Source organism: Callithrix jacchus, chromosome 5, assembly GCF_049354715.1.
Source record: "Callithrix jacchus isolate 240 chromosome 5, calJac240_pri, whole genome shotgun sequence".
In the NCBI taxonomy this organism is placed as follows: domain Eukaryota; kingdom Metazoa; phylum Chordata; class Mammalia; order Primates; family Cebidae; genus Callithrix; species Callithrix jacchus.
Window position 1 is genome coordinate 94,456,087 of NC_133506.1, and position 21,503 is coordinate 94,477,589.

General features: G+C 45.2%; 2 protein-coding genes across 25 annotated transcripts in view; one reads left to right on the top strand and one right to left on the bottom strand.

The window, feature by feature from the left end:
- The window catches only part of TUBD1 (tubulin delta 1), a 32,253-nt gene extending 11,486 nt beyond the window's left edge, over window positions 1–20,767 (bottom strand). For 3 of the 12 annotated variants that reach the window (XR_013535712.1, XR_013535709.1, XM_002748175.7), the window contains exons 1-6: window positions 20,549–20,602; window positions 19,008–19,223; window positions 12,814–12,961; window positions 7,715–7,931; window positions 5,309–5,540; window positions 3,012–3,176 (exon numbers count right to left, since the gene is read on the bottom strand). Coding sequence is in view for 7 of the 12 variants with exons in the window: in XM_002748175.7 (XP_002748221.1) it covers window positions 3,012–3,176; window positions 5,309–5,540; window positions 7,715–7,931; window positions 12,814–12,961; window positions 19,008–19,179 (934 nt within the window). In the remaining 5 variants the exon portion in view is untranslated. The other 9 variants (XR_013535711.1, XM_008996962.5, XR_013535713.1 and 6 more) reach the window with 7 other exon arrangements.
- Window positions 20,768–20,967: 200 nt separating this feature from the next.
- The window catches only part of RPS6KB1 (ribosomal protein S6 kinase B1), a 61,521-nt gene continuing 60,985 nt past the window's right edge, over window positions 20,968–21,503 (top strand). For all 13 annotated transcript variants that reach the window (XR_013535707.1, XR_013535708.1, XM_035300681.2 and 10 more), the window contains exon 1: window positions 20,968–21,176. Coding sequence is in view for 11 of the 13 variants with exons in the window: in XM_035300681.2 (XP_035156572.1) it covers window positions 21,036–21,176 (141 nt within the window). In the remaining 2 variants the exon portion in view is untranslated. The remainder of the gene's footprint in view (window positions 21,177–21,503) is intronic.

Genomic DNA, 21,503 nt, shown 5'->3' on the forward strand with positions numbered 1-21,503 from the left:
TTGCAGTGAGCCAAGATGACTCCATCTCTCTCTCACACACACACACACACATACACACACACACACAAAAGAAAAGAAAAAGAAAACAGGAGGATTAACTGAAAATCTGTTTGAGAAGCAGTGAGAGCCCCTTCCCCACTCCCTGCTGCAGGGGGAGTGAGCTCTTTCACCCTAGAAGGTTTCTGCTGTCAAAAGGCTAAACCTCAGAGGCTCTGGCCTCAGTGACACCAAGCACAGCCCTGCAGAGAACCTTTTGGAAAACCAGGTCACTGGTTTCACAGGAAAGGTTAACAGCCTATGTCTTCTTCATCCAACTCTGTAAAGGCTGGCAGCCAGGCTTATTATGCGTTCAGGAAAGAGATGGAGGAGGAAGCAACTGATCAAGAGATAAGATACGCTAAGTATGATATTTGGAAGCCCAGCAATAAAATGGCCAGGCAGATCACCTTACTGTGAAAACCACACAAGTCTGCAATGTCCATGAGGGTCCATTTAGTGCCCAGAGCAACATACTCAGCAAATAATCACTGAGCATTTCCTGTTCCAGGCTCCAAAGAGGCAACAGTAAACCAAATAGATAAGAAAGCTTACATTCTACTGAGATAAACCAAAGACCCACACCAAGTACTTTCAGAATGCTGGGGACAAAGAGAAAATACTAAAAGCTTCAAGAGATAACAAAATAGGACAGGGTATCAGAACGACATGAGACTTCTCAACAGCAGCACTGCAAATGGGAAGATAACAGAGCAATGCCTTTGAAATACTCAGTGAAAAGGATTACCAACCTAGAATCCTATTCCAGGCCAAACTATCATTCAAAGGCAACGGCAGAACAGAATGATGCTACTTAGAGCCTCAAACACTTTATTTTCCTTGTGCTTTTTCTTAGGGAGCTCCTGGAAAGTATGGTCCATCAATATAAGGGAATAAACCAAGAAAGCAGATCTGAAATCTAGGAGGCACAAACATAACACAGGATGAGGCAAGAGAGATGCCAGGGCTGGCTGCTTATCAAGCCTGGAGAGCAGTCAGTCCAGATTGGAATTGGAAGACAAAGGCCTTTTAGAAAGGTATCTCTAAGCAGATAATGAAAGTAATGAATTACCTGATGGGTTTAAACATATTGAGAAAGAGGTCTTTTTTTGTGCCCCAGCTGGAGTGCAGTGACATGATCATAGCTCATTTTAAACTCAAACCCCTTGGCTCAAGGAATTTTCCTGCCTCACTCTCCTATGTAGCTAGGACTGTAGGCCCAGCTAATTTTTTTTTTTTTTGAGATGGAGTTTCGCTCGTTACCCAGGCTGGAGTGCAATGGGGCAATCTCAGCTCACCACAACCTCCGCCTCCTGGGTTCAGGCAATTCTCCTGCCTCAGCCTCTTGAGTAGCTGGGATTACAGGCATGTGCCACCATGCCCAACTAATTATTTGTATTTTTAGTAGAGTCGGGGTTTCACCATGTTGATCAGGATGGTCTCGATCTCTTGACCTCGTGATCCACCCACCTCGGCCTCCCAAAGTGCTGGGATTACAGGCTTGAGCCACCACGCCCGGCCTGCCCAGCTAATTTTTAAATATCCCTTTCTAAAAAATGGAATCTTGCTTTATTGCTCAAGCTGGTTTTGAACTCCTGGTCTCAAGCGATCCTCCTGCCTCAGCCTCGCCAAGTGCTGAGATTATTGGTGTGAGCCACCACATCTGAGAAGGGATTCTTTTTTTTTTTTTTTTTTTTTGAGACAGAGTTTTGCTCTGTTGCCCAGGCTGGAGTGCAATGGCGCGATCTCGGCTCACCACAACCTCTGCCTCCTGGGTTCAAGTGATTGATTCTCCTGCCTCGGCCTCCTGAGTAGCTGGGATGACAGGCACAGGCCACCATGCCCAGCTAATTTTTTGTATTTTTAGATACCCAACAGGGTTTCACCACGTTGGTCAGGCTGGTCGAACACCTGACCTCATGATCTGCCTGCTTCAGCCTCCCAAAGTGCTGGGATTACAGGTGTGAGCCACCGCACCTAGCAGAGAAAGGATTCATTTTTTACAGAAAAGTTTCAGGATAAATTGGTGATAGGTACAGACGATATCTACCAAATAAATATAATGACTAACAACTCCAGGAGGGAAAAATAAATGGTACACAAAATAAAATATAATCTGTGTACACAGTACAAGGCTCTACTGTGAATAATATATATGTTATATAATTTACTATAATATTTTATACACACACACACACACACACACACACACAGAGTTTTGCTCGTCACTCAGGCTGGAGTGCAATGGCATAATCTCGGCTCACTGTAACTTCCGCCTACTGGGTTTGAGCGATTCTCCTGCCTCAGCCTCCAGAGTAGCTTGGATTATAGTGCCTGCCACCATGCCCAGTTAATTTTTCTATTTTCAGTAGAGATGGGGTTTCACCATGTTGGTCAAGCTAGTCTCAAACTCCTGACCTCAAATGATCCACCCATCTTGGCCTCCCAAAGTGCTGGGATTACAGGTATGAGCCACTGTGCCCAGCTGGATTTAAGTATATATTTAAATGAGTTTTGGCTACTTGATTTTTTAAACTATGTTCATTTATTACTTTGATTAAAATTAAAAAATTATAAAAAAAATGTAGCACTCAATTGAAATGTCTTTTGGTAATAAAACTAAGGTGATTAAGAAGCCCTCCTAGGATGTCCTGGGGAGTTTCTGCGGGAGCCTCGCTAGCCAGAAAAAGAGACTATTATTTTAACTGGTCCGAGCCAGTTTATATTGAGAGTCCAGGACAGGCATTTTCCCAGCTTGTGGGCTGCATATTTTTGGAATATTCTTTTTTAAATTAAAAATTTTTTTTTTAAATTGAGACAGGGTTTCACCATGTTTCTCCATGTTTTACCAGGAGATCGAGACCACCAGGCCAGGTTGGTCTCGATCTCCTGACCTCGTGATCTGCCTGCCTCGGCCTCCCAAAGCACTGGGATTACAGGTGTGAGCCACTGCGCCCGGCCAGAATACTCTTTACCTTCTTCCATCTTTGCATTAGAAATGAGCATCTGTCTCAAGTGCTTGAGGAGGCCAGCCCATGTAAATGTGCTGTATGCCAACGAGTCCTCAGACATGTGAGGAATGTTACGAACACTCAGCATCTTGAATTCAGGATGGGGAACTAAATGCTCCATTAAGTCTCCTGTAAAGAAAAAAAAATATCTGAACTAAATTTTTTTATTCCACATTGTTGCCAATGGTCTATACATTAACCATGATTTGAAGGTTTTCTGGGCTAAATATTTTCTCTTCTCAGACCAGAAATATTTAATCCTTAATATAATTTCAGAGACAATGTCTATTACAGACCACATCTTTGCTTCATGTTAGCATCGATTTACGTATAAGTGAGAAAATATACTTTGCCAAAAAGGAAACTACAATTCAGAAGCTGAATAACTGGAAATGTGAATGAAAATATTTAGGTAAACCCCAGGAAAACAAAGTAAATATCAGAACTGATAGGCTTTTCTTATTATTCTATGTTGTTCACTAAATATTCTCTCTTTTTTTTAACTCGTCACCCGGGCTGAAGTGCAGTGGTGTGATCTCGGTTCACGGCAACCTCCGCATCCTGGGTTCAAGCGATTCCCCTGCCTCAGCCTCCTGAGTAGCTGGGACTGCAGGCGCGTGTCACCATGCCTGGCTAATTTTTTGTATTTTAGTAGAGATGAGGTTTCACTTCACCATGTTGGCCAGGATGGTCTTGATCTTCTGACCTTGTGATCCACAAGTCTCGGCCTCCCAAAGTGCCAGGATTACAGGTGTGAGCCACTGAACCCGGCCCACTAAATATTCTTTTAGGAATGTTACTAGATTTTTACATATTGTATCTGGTTAGGTGATAATCAAAACCTGTTCATATGAAAGTTAACATGAGCCAGGTGTGGCTCTGCCATCTGGCCAGGCCAGACCACACCCAGCCTACCTTAACCATTCTTAAACCTCCTTGAGACATTAATCCACAGAGCTCCTGCCTTTCAATCAGTCTTCCTCTTTCTGGCAAAATCCCAGTCTTGGACCAACCCCACTCCTTACCTTCTCTGTCAGAGCACAACTATGGAAAGTCACGCCAGATGGCAGACTCGGACCTCTCTGAATTCTCAATCTCCAAACACAATGCTGATGTCTACAATGACAACTCTGGGTGAGACAGGAAAGCTCAGGAAGGTTCTGAGCAGGGAAGCAACAGGATGTGACTTACGCTTTTTTTTTTTTTTTGAGACAGAGTTTCACTCTTGTTACCCAGGCTGGAGTACAATGGCGCTATCTCGGCTCACCGCAACCTCCGCCTCCTGGGTTCAGGCAATTCTCCTGCCTCAGCCTCCTGAGTAGCTGGGATTACAGGCACGCGCCACCATGCCCAGCTAATTTTTTGTATTTTTAGTAGAGACGGGGTTTCACCATGTTGACCAGGATGGTCTCAATCTCTTGACCTCGTGATCCACCCACCTCGGCCGACTTATGCTTTTAAAAACTGCAAAGCTGGAGTTCAGTCTGGCTGCTGTACTCAAGAAAATGCTAACTGGGCACTTTTGGAGGCTAATGCAGGTGGATCATTTGAGGCAGGAGTTCAAGACCAGCCTGGCTAACATGGTGAAACTTCATCTCTACTAAAAATATAAAAATTAGCTGGGCATGGTGGCATATGCCTATAGTCCCAGCTACTTGGGAGGCTGAGGTAGAAAACTTGCTTGAACCCAGAAGGTGGAGGTTGCAGTGAGTCAAGATCGTACCACTGTACTCCAGCCTGGGCAACAGAATAAGACTCTGTTTTAAAAAAAAAAAAAAAAAAAAAAAAAAGAAAAAAAAAAAAATTGGCTGGACGTGGTGGCTCACGCCTATACTCCCAGAACTTTGGGAGGCCTAGGTGGGCGGATCATGAGGTCAGGAGATCGAGACCATCCTGGTTATGGTGAAACCTCGTCTCTACAAAAAAAAAAAAAAAATCAGATTTGTACACTTTAAATGGGCAAATTGCATGCTGTGTGAGTTATACATCAATATGGTTTCTATTAAAAAAAAAAAAAGAGAGAGAGAGAGAGAAAGAATCCTGAAGAAGACCAGTGGATACTTACTGCCCTTTTGGGAAATTTAGCAAGTTTTCAAAGTTTTTCAGTAAGACAGTCAGAGAACTAAGCAGGTCTGAAGAAAGGATTTTGAGATGAGCAAGACCTAAGTGTATCTTCAGGCAGAGGAGAAGACAGAAAGAATAAACTTGAAGCTTTCAGAACATAAGGCTTTCCTACAAATAACATACAGAGGGACAAATACCTAGGGGATTTCGTCTGTAGTGAAATGAGCTTTCTGCCGAATAAGTAGGCTGGAACACACTTCCCAGCTGATGTGCCAGGACTTGATTGATGTCGCTAAAGGAGATCTGCTTGATATTCATCAGTTTCGCACAGATCTTATGGACGGCATCATTCTCATGAACAAGGAGAGCGTCTGAAGATCGGTACAAGTGAGAAAGTGTCAAAACAGAGTTGTAGTTCTGAACAATAACCTGGAGAGGAAAAGGTCAAAAATAAGAAAGGTAGGAGAGAATAGTGGTTAAGATTACAGGTTCTAAAGGCATCCTGCCTGGGTTCAAATCCTGGCTCTGTCACTTTCTAGCTATGTGACCTTAGACAAATTTTTCAATTTCTTTATGCTGTTTCTTCTTTTTCTTTTTGAGATAAGACACACTCTGTTGCCCAGGCTGGAGTGCAGTGGCACCATCTCTGCTCAAGGCAAACTTGGCCTCCCAATTCGATTCTTGTGTGTCAGCCTCTTGAGTAAATAGAATTATAGGCTTGTGCCACCATACCCAGCTAATTTTTGTATGTTTAGTAAAGACAGGGTTTTACCATGTTGGCCAGGCGGGTCTTGAATTCCTAGTCTCGAATTCCTGGCCTCAAGTGATCACTTCCTGGGCCTCCTAAAGTTCTGGGATTATAGGTGTGAGTCACCCGGTCTGGCTATTCTCGGAAAAAAAAAATTTTTTTTTTTTTGAGACAGAATCTCGCTCTTGTCTCCCAGGCTGGAGTGCAGTGGCACAATCTCAGCTCACTGGAACCTCCACCTCTCAGATTCAAGAGATTTTCCTGCCTCAGCCTCCTAAGTAGCTGGGACTACAGGTGTGTGCCACCATGCCCAGCTAATTATTGTGTTTCTAGTAGAGATGGTGTTTCTCTGTGTTGGCCAGGGTGGTCTCAAACTGTTGACCTCAGGTGCTCTGCCCACCTCGGCCTCCCACAATGCTGGGATTACAGGCATGAGCCACTGTGCCCAGCCACTCTCTGATTTTTTTTTTTTGAGATGGAGTTTCACTCTTGTTGGCCAGGCTGGAGTGCAATGACACAATCTCAGCTCACCACAACCTCTGCCTCCCCGGTTCAAGCAATTCTCCTGCCTCAGCCTTCCAAGTAGCTGATTACAGGCATGTGCCATCATACCCAGCTGATTTTGTATTTTTAGTAGAGACAGGGTTTCTCCATGTTGGTTAGGCTGGTCTTGAACCCCTGACCTCAGGTGACCCACTTGCCTCAGCCTCCCAAAGTGCTGGGATTACAGGCATAAGACAGTGTCCGGCTTTTTTTTTTCTCTTTGAGATGGAGCCTTGTTCTGTTGCCAGGCTAGAGTGCAGTGGCACCATATCAGCTCACTCCAACCTCCACCTCTTGGGTTCAAGTGATTCTCCTGCCTCAGCCTTCCGAGTAGCTGGGACTACAGGCCTGCACCACCACACTCAGCTAATTTTTGTAGAGATGGGGTTTCACCATGTTGGCCAGGATGGTGTTGATCTCCTGACCTCGTGATCTGCCCACCTTGGCCTCCCAAAGTGCTGGGATTACAAGTGTGAGCCAGCACAACTGGCCTCTGAAATTTTTAAAAACAAGGACACCTCGTTTGTTTGAAAAAGTTTAAGAAAAGTTAAATGAATTACTCATGAAAGTGCTATATTATATAACCATTATGGAAGCCATAATTTACCATTTCCAATGAAAGGGTGAGAGCAATCTTTTATCCACATTTATTTCTACTGCAAAGAATAGAAAACAAATTTTTCAATTAACATGTCCATATCTCCGATTCCTCAAGGACCTAGAAATAGAAATTCCATTTGACCCAGCAATCCCATTACTGGGTATATATCCAGAGGATTATAAATCGTTCTACTATAAGGACACATGCACATGAATGTTCATTGCAGCACTGTTTACAATAGCAAAGACCTGGAACCAACCCAAATGCCCATTGATGATAGACTGGACAGGGAAAATGTGGCACATATACACCATGGAATACTATGCAGCCATCAAAAACGATGAGTTTGTGTCCTTTGTAGGAACATGGATGAACCTGGAGACCATCATTCTCAGCAAACTGACACAAGAACAGAAAATGAAATACCACATGTTCTTACTCATAGGTGGGTGTTGAACAATGAGAACACATGGACACAGAGAGGGGACCACTACACACTGGGGTCTGTTGGGGGGAATAGGGGAGGGACAGCGGCGGGTGGGGAGCTGGGGAGAGATAGCATGGGGAGAAATGCCAGATATAGGTGAAGGGGAGGAAGGCAGCAAATCACACTGCCACGTGTGTACCTATGCAACTATCTTGCATGTTCTTCACATGTACCCCAAAACCTAAAATGCAATAATAATAATAAAAAAACCAACATGTCCATACCTCACCAGTTCCATAAGGCCAAATAATCTGATTCATTTTCAATGAGTTTGGATACTGATCTTGTAAATTCTGTGTAACGAAAGCTCCTAACCCTGATCCTGTGCCGCCAGCCATGCTCATTATGATGAAAAAACCACTGAAAGAGTCACATTTCTCCACTTCCTTCTGGATTAGGTTCATTATAGATTCTTCATGCCTGGGTCCATGAACAGAGTAACTATGCAAAGGCAAAAGAAACAAACACAAACACTTTTTAATTTACAGATATATAACGCAGAGAAAAAGATACAGGATAGAGATGTCTTTTTTTTTTAGAGATGGGGTTTCACCATGGTGGACAGGCTGGTCTTGAACTCCTGACCTCAGGTGATCCACCCGCCTCGGCCTCCCAAAGTGCTAGGATTACAGGCGTGAGCCACCACACCTGGCCCTGAGATGTCTTTTCAAAACTATGGAAGTGAAGAAACTCTCATGAAAGGTATATATACAATAAATTATTGTTAACTATAATTTCCTTACTGTATTATTGAATACTAGAACATATTTCTTCTATCTAACTGTATTTTTGTACACATTAGCAACAACCTTTAAAAAAAAACAAACAAAAAAAAACAGGGTCTCACTATACTGCCCAGGCTGGCTGTGAACTTCTGGCTTCAAGTGATTCTCCTGCCTCAGCCTTCCAAAGTATTGGGATTATAGGCATGAGCACTGTACCCAGTGAGCAGCTTCTTTTAATCTTCCTCCAAAAGCTCTCTTTTGTAGGCTATTCCTTTTCTCCTTCTTTGTTTTTGTTTCTGTGTTTTTTGAGATGGAGTCTTGCTCTGTCGCTCAGGCTGGAATGCAGTGGTGCCATCTCGGCTCACTGCAACCTCTGCCTCCTGGGTTCAAGTGATCCTCTCTCCCAGCCTCCCGAGTAGCTGGGACTACAGGCGTGCACCACCATCCCTGGCTAATGTTTGTTATTTTTAGTAGAGACAAGGTTTCCCCATGTTGGCCAGGCTGGTTCCCAACTCCTGACCTCAAGTGATCCGCCCACCTCAGCCTCCCAAAGTGTTGGGATTACAGGTATGAGCCACTGTGCCTGGTACCCCTCACCCTGCCTCTTTTTTCCTTTTTGAGTTAGGTTTTTACTGTGTCACCCAGGCTGGAGAGCAATGTGAAGTGCAGTGGCACAATCACAGCTCACTATAGCCTTGACCTCTCAGGCTCAAGGAATTCTCCCATCTCAGCCTCCCGAGTAACTAGGACTACGAGCACATGCCACCATCCCTGAAAAATTTCTTTTTTTTTTTTGACATGGAGTCTCACTTGGCTGCCCAGGCAGTGTTGTGAACTGAACGCGAGCCTGGGAATCTCGTCCAGCGAGGGTCCCAAACCTGGAAGAGAGCGTGCGCCGGAAAAAAGGAGAAAGAAAAGAGCGAGGTCTGGAGGGCCACATGAGCTATGTCCATGCAGCAATTTTATTTTTGCAATAGGTTCCATTATATAGTTTTCTGCTTAATGTTGTTTACATCAGATCAAAATTCTTAAGTCAAGTCACAAGGTAAGCAAGTTACGCCCAGTAAGTAAGTTACGTCCAGTAAGAAGGTTACGCCTAGTAAGTAGCTTACGCCCAGTAAGTCAAGATAAGTTAAATTGCACCCAGTAAGTTACACCCAGTAAGTTACACCCAGTATATACTTAAGTTAATATTTTACAATGAATGTAACAAGGGTCCAAAATGAACATAATGAAACAATACACTATAAGGAAACAAAAGTGGACACAATACTTCCCAAGTCCTCATATTCATAAAGTAATGTCTGTTAATTATTTTGAATAGCATAGTCCCTCTCTCGGTTCCTGCTTTCCCTCAGCTCGACTCCCTCAACCGGGGATCTGTGTCCAGGCTCAAGCTCACCGTATGGCGAGGCCCATTTCCTAGGGGCCTCACACGGGAGCGATCCCCACAGATCTCTCAAGGCTGGAGTGCTGTGGCAGGATCTCTGCTCACTGCAACCTCTGTCTCCTAGGTTCAAATGATTCTCCTGCCTCAGCCTACCAAGTAGCTGGGACCACAGGCAGAGGCCACCACCCCCAGCTAACTTTTGTATTTTTAGTAGAGAGGGGGTTTTACCATGTTGGCCAGGCTGGTTTCAAATTCCTGACCTCAAGTGATCTACCTGCCTTGGCCTCTCAAACTGTTGGGAACATGGGTGAGAACCACCATGCCCGGCTGCCCAGCTAATTTCCTTTTTTTTTTTTTGAGGCAGAGTCTCACTCTGTTGCCCAAGCTGGAGTGCTGTTGCGCGACCTTGGCTCACTGCAACCTGTGCCTCGTGGGTTCAAGTGATTCTCCTGCCTCACCCTCCTGAGGAGCTAAGACCATTGGCGCAGGCCACCATGCCCATCTTATTTTTTTTGGTTGTTGTTGAGATGCAGTTTATTCTTGATGCCCAGGCTGGAGTGCAATGGCATGACCTCATTTCACTGTGACCTCTCCCTCCTGGGTTCAAACAATTCTCCTGCCTCAGTCTCCTGAGTAGCTGGGATTACAGGTACCCACCACCATGCCCAGCTAATTATTTCTGTTAGCAGAGATGGGGTTTCACCATGTTGGCCAGGCTGGTCTCGAACTCCTGACCTGAGATGATCGCCTGCCTTGGTCTCTTTTTTTTTTTGAGACAGAGTTTCGCTCTTGTTACCCAGACTGGAGTGCAATGGCGCGATCTCGGCTCACCGCAACCTCCGCCCCCTGGGTTCAGGCAATTCTCCTGCCTCAGCCTCCTGGGTAGCTGGGATTGCAGACACACGCCACCGTGCCCAGCTAATTTTTTGTAATTTTTAGTAGAGATGGGGTTTCACCATGTTGACCAGGATGGTCTCAATCTGCTGACCTCGTGATCCACCCGCCTCAGCCTCCCAAAGCGCTGGGATTACAGGCTTGAGCCACCGCGCCCGGCCTGCCTTGGTCTCATAGAGTGCTGGGATTATAGGCGTAAGCCACTGTGCCAGGCCCAATTTTTGCATTTTTAGTAGAGATGGGGTTTCATCATGTTGGCCAGGCTGGTCTCTTGACCTCAAGTGATCTACCTACCTGGGCCTCCCAAAGTGCTGTGATTACAGGCATGAGCCACCATGCCTGACCTCACTTGGCTAATTTCTTTTTTTTATTTTTTGAGACGGAGTTTTTGCTTTTTGTTACCCAGGCTGGAGTGCAATGTCACGATCTCGGCTCACAGCAACCTCCCCCTCCTGGGTTCAGGCAATTCTCCTGCCTCAGCCTCCTGAGTAGCTGGGATTACAGGCACGCGCCACCATGCCCAGCTAATTTTTTGTATTTTTAGTAGAGACGGGGTTTCACCATGTTGACCAGGATGGTCTCGATCTCTTGACCTCGTGATTCACTCGCCTCGGCCTCCCAAAGTGCTGGGATTACAGGCGTGAGCCACTGCACCTGGCTACTAATTTCTTTTTATAATTTTTTTTGTAGAGACAGGGCCTCCCTTTGTTGCCTGGCTGGACTTGAACTCCTGGGCTCAACTGATCCCCCTGCCTTGGCCTCTCAAATTGCTGGGATTACAGGCATGAGTATGGGCCATTTCTTTAGCTGGGGCTTTCAATACCAGGTAGTTCTACAAGTTTATGATACAGTATAATATTTACTATTCCTAGCAACAGTCCTGAAGCAGTGGTTCTCAAACTTTGCTTCACATGGCCAGGCACAGTGGCTCACTCCTGTAATCCTAGCACTTTGGGAGGCTGAGGCAGGTGGATCACTTGAAGTCAGGAATTTCAGAGCAGGTTGGCCAATAAGGTGAAGCCTCATCTCTACTAAAATTACAAAAATTAGCCAGGCGTGGTGGCGTGTCTGTAGTTCCAGTTACTTGGGAAGCTGAGGCAGGAGAATCACCTGAACCCAGGAGGCAGAGGTTGCAGTGAGCCAAAATGGCACCACTGCACTCCAACCTGGGTGGCAGAGCAAGATTCCGTCTGAAAAAAAAAAAAAACAAGAAAAAATTTTGCTGCATATAAAGTCACCTAGGGACCTTTAAAAAATCCCAACATCAGGCCAGGCACAGTGGCTCATGCCTATAATCCCAGCACTTTGGGAGGCCGAGGCAGGAAGATCATTGGAGGCCAGGAGTTGGAGGCCAGCCTGGCCAACAGGGTGAAATCCTGTCTCTACTAAAAAAATACAAAAGTTAGCTGGGCATAGTGGCACACACCTGTAGTCTCAGCTACTCGGGAGGCTGAGGCAGGAGAATGCTTGAACCCAGGAGATGGAGGCTGCATGGAGCCAAGATTATGCCACTGCACTCCAGCCTAGGTGACAGAACGAGACTCCATCCAAAAGAAAAAAAAAAAAAAAAAAAGGCCGGACACGGTGGCTCACACCTGTAATCCCAGCACTTTGGGAGGCCAAGGCAGGTGGATCAGGAGGTCAGGAGTTCGAGGTCAGCCTGGCCAGCATGGTGAAACCTGGTCTCTACTAAAAATACAAAAAATTAACCAGGCATGGTGATATGTGCCTGTAATCCCAGGTACTCAGGATGCTGAGTCAGAATAATAACTTGAACTCAGGAGGCAGAGGTTGCAGTGAGCCTAGATCGTGCCACTGCACTCCAGCCTGGGTGACAAAGTGACTCTGTCTCAAAAAAACAAACAAACAACAACAACAACAAAAAAACCCCAACATCAGGGCTTTACCCTAATTAAATCAGAATCTCTCAAAGTGAGCCCTAGGCATCCGGATTTTCCCAAAGATCCCCAGGAAATTCTGATGTGCAGCAAAGTTTGGGAACTACCGTCTTGTAGTATTCTCTATCATTGAGATACCTGCCAGATATGGATATTATATTGGTAAGTTAGTTTGCCACATGACAGTGAAGAAGATGAAAAACTCTGCTGAAAGGGATCCTTGATTTCAACATTACCTATACCTTAAGCACAGACATAGAGATGGAATGACAGTTTCTTCTGGGTAAAATCAAATTCTAAAACAGCAATTTCAAGATTATGTGCTTCGTATATCAACTGTACAATTCTAACTTCACTGTCTATTATTTGACTATGTAGCTATCATTAAACTGAAAATCACAAGGAATTATTCTTACCCATATGCCCAGTTGTTTCCAGAACCTTGTTTTTGACAGAAGCATGCATGTTGACCATATTTCCATCGGCCAGACTGGGCAGCCTTTGACAGCGTTTGATTGATAACTTTGGGTTCCATGTCAACAAGAACAGCCCGGGCAATTGGAACTAGAGGAGGAAAAAAAAAAACATCAAAAGGAAATATTTCTTTCTTTTCTTTTTTTTTTTTTTTTTTGAGACGGAGTTTCTCTCGTTACCCAGGCTGGAGGGCAATGGCACGATCTCGGCTCACCGTAACCTCCGCCTCCTGGGTTCAGGCAATTCTCCTGCCTCAGCCTCCCGAGTAGCTGGGATTACAGGCACGCGCCACCATGCCCAGCTAATTTTTTGTATTTTTAGTAGAGATGTGGTTTCACCATGTTGACCAGAATGGTCTCGATCTCTTGATCTCGTGATCCACCTGCCTCAGCCTTCCAAAGTGCTGGGATTACAGGTGTGAGCCACTGCGCCCGGCCAAAGAAAAGATTTCTTATGTCTTATTTAGGTAACTCAGAGCGTAAGTGTCCAAGTCCAAAAAAAAAAAACACCAAGGGGTTGGGGATAGAAAGAGCTGCCATACTGCTTAGAAATTCCAGTGGGCAATAGGCATATGCAGATATTCACCAAGCCCAGTATTTGCTAAGCAGGCTGAATCAGTGTGGGCCTAAAACAGTACCTGGCTCAGGTCTACAAACATGCTGAATGCTGATGATGTACCACAGACTGTGTTGGGAATATGGAAATGAAGACATCAAACCAGGCTTAGAAAGGACAGGTGGGAGGTCGGGCGTAGTGGCTCATGCCTGTGATCCCAGCATTTTAGGAGGTTGAGGTAGGTGGATCACTTGAGGCCAGGAACTGGAGAACAGCCTGGCCAACATGATGAAACCCTGACTCTACTAAAAATACAAAATTAGCCAGGCACGGTGGCATCTGCCTGTAATCCCAGCTACTCAGGAGGCTGAGGCATGAGAATTGCTTGAACCCAGGAGTCAGAGGTTGCAGTGTGAGCTGAGATCATGTCACTGCACTCCAGCCTGGGTGACAGAGGGAGACTCTTTCTCAAAAAAAAAAAAAAAAAAAAAAAAGACTAGTGGGAAAGATAAACACATCAACTCTTAAGCACACTGCAACATGATATGACCAAACCAACCCACACCAAAGGAGCCTCATGTTCAGAGGTCCAAAATACCATGGGCACAACATCCAGCTCAGAATCATTGGGGCAGAGGATGGAGGAGAGAACAGAACTGATGGATGGAGATGAAAAGCAGATAGGGCTCAATCTTGGAAATCTTTGTAGGCAATGCTAGAAAAACTTGAACTTTATCTTTCAGGCCATAATAAACCACTGAAAATTTTTAAGCAGGTGAGGAATAATTAGATGTCTGCTGCTCATAATTCACTGCAGCCTCAAACTTTTTTTTTTTTTTTCAGGAAGGGAGGGAAGGAGGATGGTAGGGAGGAAGGAAGGGATGAAGGAGGGAAGGAAGGGAAGAAGGGGGGGGAGGGAGGGAGGGAGGGAGGGAGGGACGGAGGGAAGGGAAGGGAAGGAAGGAAATCAAGCCATGAGAGAGACATTGCCAACCTGGATCTAGAGGTTTACAAGCTGATTTCTTTTTTTGAGAGAAGGAAAGAAAAAAAAAATAAAGGAGAGGAAGAAAGAGGAAGAGAAAGAGGGAGAGTAAACGAAAATATTGCTTTATTCTGAAAAAAATTGGGTATTAATAATGGCCAATCAATGTTTCATTTAAACTTATGAGTAGGTGTGATGTGGTATTGACAAGAATGTATATTTTGTGTATTTGAAGTGGGGAGCTCTATAAATATTTATTAAGTTTACTTGTTCCGGATCTGAGTACTAGTCCTTGATATCCTTATTAATTTTCTGCCTCATTGAGTCTAAGTCTTTATGTATCTGGGTGTTAGGATCGTTAGCTCTTGTTGTTGCACTGATCCTTTTACCACTATATCTTTGTTGCTTTAAAATCTATTTTATCCGATACGAGATTTGCAACTCCTGCTTTTTATTTATTTATTATTTATTTTTGCTCTCCGTTTGGTTGGTAAATCTTTCTCCAACCCTTTGTTTTGAGTCTTTGTGTATCCTTGCATGTGAAACAGGTCTGGATGTAACATGCCGTTGGGTTTTGGCTGTGTCTTTTGATTGGGGGGTTTAGTCGATTTAAATTTAGGGTTACGGCCATTTGATGTTAACTGGCTGTTTTATCCATTCGTTGGTGTAAATTCTTCTTTATGTTGGTGCTCTTTACTTTTTGGTATATTTTTAGAAAGGCTAATACTGGTTGTTTCTTTCTGTGTGTAATGCTTCTTTCAGAAGCTCTTGTAAAGCAGGCCTGGTGGTAATAAAATCTCTGAGTACTTGCTTGTTCATAAAAGATTTTATTTTTCCTTCAGTTGTGAAGTTTAGTTTGGCTGAATATGAAATTCTGGGCTGAAGGTTCTGTTCTTTGAGGATGTTGAATATTGGCCCCCACTCTCTTCTGGCTTGTAGAGTTTCTGCTGAGAGATCTGCTGTAAGTCTGATAGTCTTGCCTTTGTGGGTAACCTGACCTTTCTCTCTGGCTGCCCTTAGTATTTTCTCCTTCGTTTCAACCCTGGTGAATCTAACGATTATGTGCCTTGGGGTTGCTCTTCTTGAGGAATATCTTTGTGGTGTTCTCTGTATTACCTGGAGTTGAATATTGACCTGCTTTGCTAGTTTAGGAACATTTTCCTGAATAATATCCTGAAGGGTATTTTCCATCTTGGATTCATTCTCTCCGTCGCATTCAGGTACACCTGTCAAACGTAAATTTGGTCTTTTCACATAGTCCCACATTTCTTGGAGACTTTGCTCATTCCTTTTTATCCTTTTTTCTCTAATCTTTTCTTCATGTTTTATTTCATTAAGTTGGATTTTGACCTCTGATATCCCTTCTTCTGCTTGAACAATTCGAGTGTTTAAACCTGTGCATACTTCTCGGAGTTCCTGTATTGTATTCTTCAGTTCCATTAATTCACTCATACCCCTCTCTAAGTTGTCTATTCTCAATAGGATTTCATCAAACCTTTTTTCAACGTTCCTAGTTTCTTTACGTTGGGCTACAACATGTTCTTTTAACTCACCGAAGTTTGTTATTATCCATTCCTTGAAGAGTGATTCTGTCATCAGGATGCGCTCGTTCTCCATCAAGCCTTGTTCCATTGTCGATGTGGAACTGTGATAATCTTTAGAGGGAGAGGCGTTCTGACTTTGAGTGTTCTCAGCTTTTTTACGCTGGTTTCTTCCCGTCATTGTAAATTTATCCTCCTGTCGTCTTTGAATTTACCAACTTTCAGATTAGGTCTCTTGAGTGGACGTCCAGGTTGTTAGTTCCCAGGGCCAGAGCAGCGGCGTTAAAATTGATGGTGCTTTTCTTCCCAGGATTCTCCTGTCTGGCTTCCTTCTTGTGTCCGTAGTAGGCGACTCTGCCTTCCCAGGGCTCCAAACCTTGGTCAGAAGGGGAATCGGTCCCGTTTACTCTGCGCCGAGCGCTGCTGCACCAAGGTGCCATCACAGCCGCTGCGCCAGGCTCTGGTGTCCTGCTGGGGACCCGTGCAGGTCCTCCGAACCTGTTTACTCTGCTCTGAGAGCTGCCGGGCTGAGGTGCCGGCGGAACCGCTGCGCCGGCCACGAGAGTCGCGCTGGTGACCCGTGTGTTTCCTCCACTGGGGATCTTCTGCTCTGTGAGCGACCAGAATTTGTCTGAAAGTGTGGTGTCCTCTAGTTCTCTGCGCCTTCACTGATAGCTGCAATCCCGGGATGTTAGCGATCGGCCATCTTGGATTGTTCCAGCCTCAAACTCTTGAGCTCAAGCAATCCTCCCACCTTGGCCTTGCAGGTAGCTGGGACTTCAGTCATGTGCCATTACACTCAGCTAATTTTTATTTTTTATTTTGGAGAGATGGAATCTTGCTCTGTTGTCCAGGCTGGTCTTGAACTCCTGGCCTCAAGTAATCCTCCCACCTTGGCCTCACAAAACACTGGAATTACAGGAATGAGCTACTGTGCCCAGCTGTTAGATGTCTTTTTAAATACAGCAGTATGGAGAATGGATATGATAGACAGTAGACTCCAGGCAAGGAATCCTAAAAGGAGTGTCTTGACACAGTCCAGGTAAGAAAGGACAAAAGCGAGAACTAAAGCAATGTCAGTGAAGGTGGAAAGGGAAGAACAGTTTTAAGGAGTATACAGGAGGTCAAAAAAGCAGATGTTGTTTGATGGTATGTATGCAGCAAGAGCATAAGGAATGATAATGAATGCCTTGGGTATAGAGATGTTGAGTTTGAGGTTCATATGAGACATGGATGGAGATATCCACTAATCTGCCTGCAGCTTGGAAGAGAGGCTGGGCTAGAGGTTTGAAAGTCACAGATGTAATAAATGTAGCAAACTATGAGAGTGACTGAAATTGCCCAAAAAAAACTATGCAAGTGAGGGCAGGGGAGAGCCTGAGATGTGACAACTGGAGAAGTAAAGTGGGGTGACTAAGGAGAAGGAGGTTGAAGGAGAGAGGTTTTTTTTTTTTTTTTTTCCTGAGACAGAGTCTTGCTTTGTCACCTAGGCTGGAGTACAGTGGTGCTATCTTAGCTCACTGCAACCTCTGTCTCCTGGGTTCAAGCAATTCTTCTGCCTCAGCCTCCTGAGTAACTGGGATTACAGGCACGTGCCACCACACCCAGCTACTTTTTTGTATTTTAGTAGAGATGGGATTTCACCATGTTAGTCAGGCTGGTTTCGAACTCCTAACCTTGTGATCTGCCTACCTCAGCTTCCCAAAGTGCTGGGATTATAGGTATGAGCCACCACACCTGGACTTTTTTTTTTTTTTGTGATCGAGTCTAGCTCTGACGCCCAGGCTGGAGTGCAGTGGCACTATCTTGGCTCACTGCAATCTCTGCCTCCTGGGTTCAAGCAATTCTTCTGCCTTAGCCTCCCGAGTAGCCAGGATTATGTGCGCCACCATACTCAAGCTAATTTTTGTATTTTTAGTAGAGACAGGGTTTTACCATGGTGGCCCGGTTGGTCTCAAACTCCTGACCTCAGGTGATCTACACACCTCAGCCTCCCAAAGTGCTGGGAGCAACTGTGCCCAGCCTTCTTTTTTCCCAGGCTGGAGTGCGGTGGAGTGATCTCGGCTCACTGCTACCCCTGCTCCCGGGATCAAGTGATTCTCCTGCCTGAACCTCCAAGTAGCTGGGATTATAGGTATGGGCCACCATGTCCAACTAATTTTTGTATTTTTAGTCGAGATGGGGTTTCACCTGTTGGCCAGGCTGGTCTCTAACTCCTGACCTCAAGTGATCTGCCTGCCTTGGTCTTCCAAAGTGCTGGGATTATAGGCGTGAGCCACTGTGCCTGGTCGGGGAGAGATTTTATATGTTACTGTTATCAAATGTAGTAGAGAAGTGAATTAAGAAAATAAACAGGCTGGGCGCGGTGGCTCACGCCTGTAATCTCGGCACTTTGGGAGGCTGATCACAAGGTCAGGAGATTGAGACCATACTGGCTAACACAGTGAAAATACAAAACTTAGCTGGACATGGTGGTAGGTACCTGTAATTCCAGCTACTTGGGAGGCTGAGGCATAAGAATTGGTAGAACACAGGAGGTGGAGGTTACAGTGAGCCGAGACTGAGCCACTGAACTCCAGCCTGGGTGACAGAGTGAGACTCTGTCTCAAAAAAAAAAAAAAGAGAAAAGAAAAAGAGCCAGGTATGGTGGCGTGCACCTATAGTTCCAGGTACTCAGGAGGCTGAGACTTGTGAATAGTCACTACACTCCAGCCTGGGCAACATTGTGTAGCAAGAACCTGTCTCTATAGGAAAAAGAACAAAAGCAGGGTCCTCTTTTGAGAATCTTAGATGAGAAGGCAAAGAGATAAGAAGGAAAAAGAAAGCCACAGTCAAGAGATGAGCTTTGGTTGGCTGGTTTTAAATTGGTGAGATCTGAGCATGTGGAGGGGAAAATGCTACTCAAAGGCAAAGATTATTAACATAGAAACAAAAAGCAAAAACAAAGTCATTCCCTAGTGAGATGGGAAGGAATGGGGATTGAAAACCATGTGGACGGCCTGGCTTTGAACGGGTTGGTTATGTCAGAGTAAAGGAGAGGACTGCGGGCCACACCTACCTCCACTCTCCTCCTCACTGAAGAATCTTTCTTTGCAAGATGTTTGATATGCCTCATTTTCTCTCTTAGAGCACAGTCCCTGGAAACTGTGTGAGTCCCTAAGTAAAGCATCGAAAACTTCAAAACCAATTTGATTGCCACACTGACCAAGTTGTACTGTTACAATTGACATGCCGAACCACAAACCAGGTGTATTATCTCAAAAAAGTGAACAACCTGTAAAAAAAAAATAGGCTTTGAGAATCACTACATTATTAATCAGAACAAAATGTCATATGTGTTAATTATACATCAATTAAAAGTAATTTTAAAATGCCACATACGTATATAATGTTGCAGATGAATCAGCTGTGTTGTCTAAGGAGCCAGTCATTCAAGGGAGTTCTTCTCTTACTCTCTATATGGTTTTGAGATTTGTGATTTACTGTACCTGAATCCATTCGTACACAGCTAAATAGTTTCCAAAACCTGATTCGTACTCACTTTTTTCCTAAACATACATTTGAAACAAAACCGTCTCCTCAGCTGAGGAGTGACAAAAGAAAAAGAGGCTCCTGCCTGTAATCTCAGCAGTTTGGGAGGCTGAGTTGGGAGGATTACATCAGCATGGGAGTTCCTGACCTAGGCAACATGGCAAAACCCTGTCTGTATGAAAAATACAAACATTAGCTGGGCGTAGTGGTGTGTGCCTGCAGTCCCAGGTACTCGGGAGGCTGAGTTGGGAGGATCACCTGAGGCTGGAAGGTCAAGGCTGCAGTGAGCCAAGATCTTGCCACTGCATTCCAGCCTGGGTGACAGAGTGACATCTTCCTGTCTCAAAAAAAAAAAAAAAAAGAAAAGAAAAGAAAAAAAAGACAAAACAAATGCTGATTGAAGGAATTAGTAGTACCAGCCTTCACACCACATAGACATGTAAAATGCAGACGTGAGCTCAACATTGCACATTAAGTTAACATTATTTTCTCTCTTCTAAATAATGACTTACATTTTCTCCACTAGTCTAGCCTGGTAACTTTAGTAAGACCTGTAAGAAAGATTTTGTGTTTAACTCAGGTAGGACAGCAAGAAAGATGGAGCGTGGAGAAAGAAAATCAGAGGAAATATTAACCGGGCGCAATGGCTCGTGCCTGTAATCCCAGTACTTTGGGAGGCCGAGGTGCGAGGATCATTTGAGCCCAAGGATTCCATACCAGCCTGGGCAACATAGCGAGACCCTGTGTCTATTTAAAAAAGAAAGAAAGAAAAAGAAATATTAGAGCAGGTTCTCATTATTTTTACCTAGGAAAAGAGACAATTTTTGATAAAGACTTCACATCAGATCTATGCATTACTGGAAATGAGCCGTGGGTTGAGAGACAGATTCTGTATTTAAAATGTCAAACCTGTAAAGTAGGTATATAATTATCCTCATTTTACAGATAAGGAAACTGAAGCTCTGAACGGTTATTGACTTTTCCAAGGCCACAGAACTAATAAACAACAAAGCCAAAAGGTCTGCCGTTCCACACCGGCCCCAAGATTTCCCCATCTATACGACTCACCACCAAACGCCGACCAGACGCTTCTATCCTGCTCAAATTCAGACCAACCTACTCACCATGCGCATGCTCACTTTCAAAACGAAAAAGTTATTGAGAACCAATGCGCATGTTCCATAAAAGGAGAGTTTTGTTGTGTATTTTTTTTTTCCTATTCAGAAAGATTAATTACGCATGTTCAATTTCAATTTACGAACTTCAGATGTGGTACGCATGCTCACTGTTCACCGAACGCTTTAGCTGACAATGCGCATGCTCTGATCTCCAGGAGCAGCTTCGGCTCGCGTTTTGCGCATGTTTCTGCCAGCACCTGGATGCTGACCATAGTTCTGCGCATGTCCATTGCCAACAGTTTGGCTTCACGGGACCATATACGCATGCTCCTGCGCTGAACTTTAGGAGCCAGTCTAGGGCCTAGGCGCAGACGCACTGAGCCTAAGCAGCCGGTGATGGCGGCAGCGGCGGTGGTAGCTGCGGCGGGTCCGGGCCCATGAGGCGACGAAGGAGGCGGGACGGCTTTTACCCAGCGCCGGACTTCCGAGACAGGGAAGCTGAGGACATGGCAGGAGTGTTTGACATAGACCTGGACCAGCCGGAGGACGCGGGCTCTGAGGATGAGCTGGAGGAGGGGGTGAGGCCCGGGGTCTCCGGGGGCCCGAGGTGACAGGGCCGGGGCGGCGGTGCGGGGTCAGGAAGCGCGGTGTGTCCTAGAGCGTGGAGACCCGGGGGGGCTCCTGGAAGAGCTGAAGGTCGCGCGGCCCGAGACTGAGGAGCGGGTGGGACGGACATGGCTCTAGGTGTGAGGCCTTTGCAGGAATCGCAGGTGCAGGTCGCACCCTTAGCTCTAGGTCAGCGCAGCCCTGAGCAGTCTGAAGGGGGAAAGAGAAGGGGCGCGTGCTCGATACCTCGAGCTGCTGGACTTGAGTGTGGCGGGGCGCGGGTGGCGTGAGCGTATGTT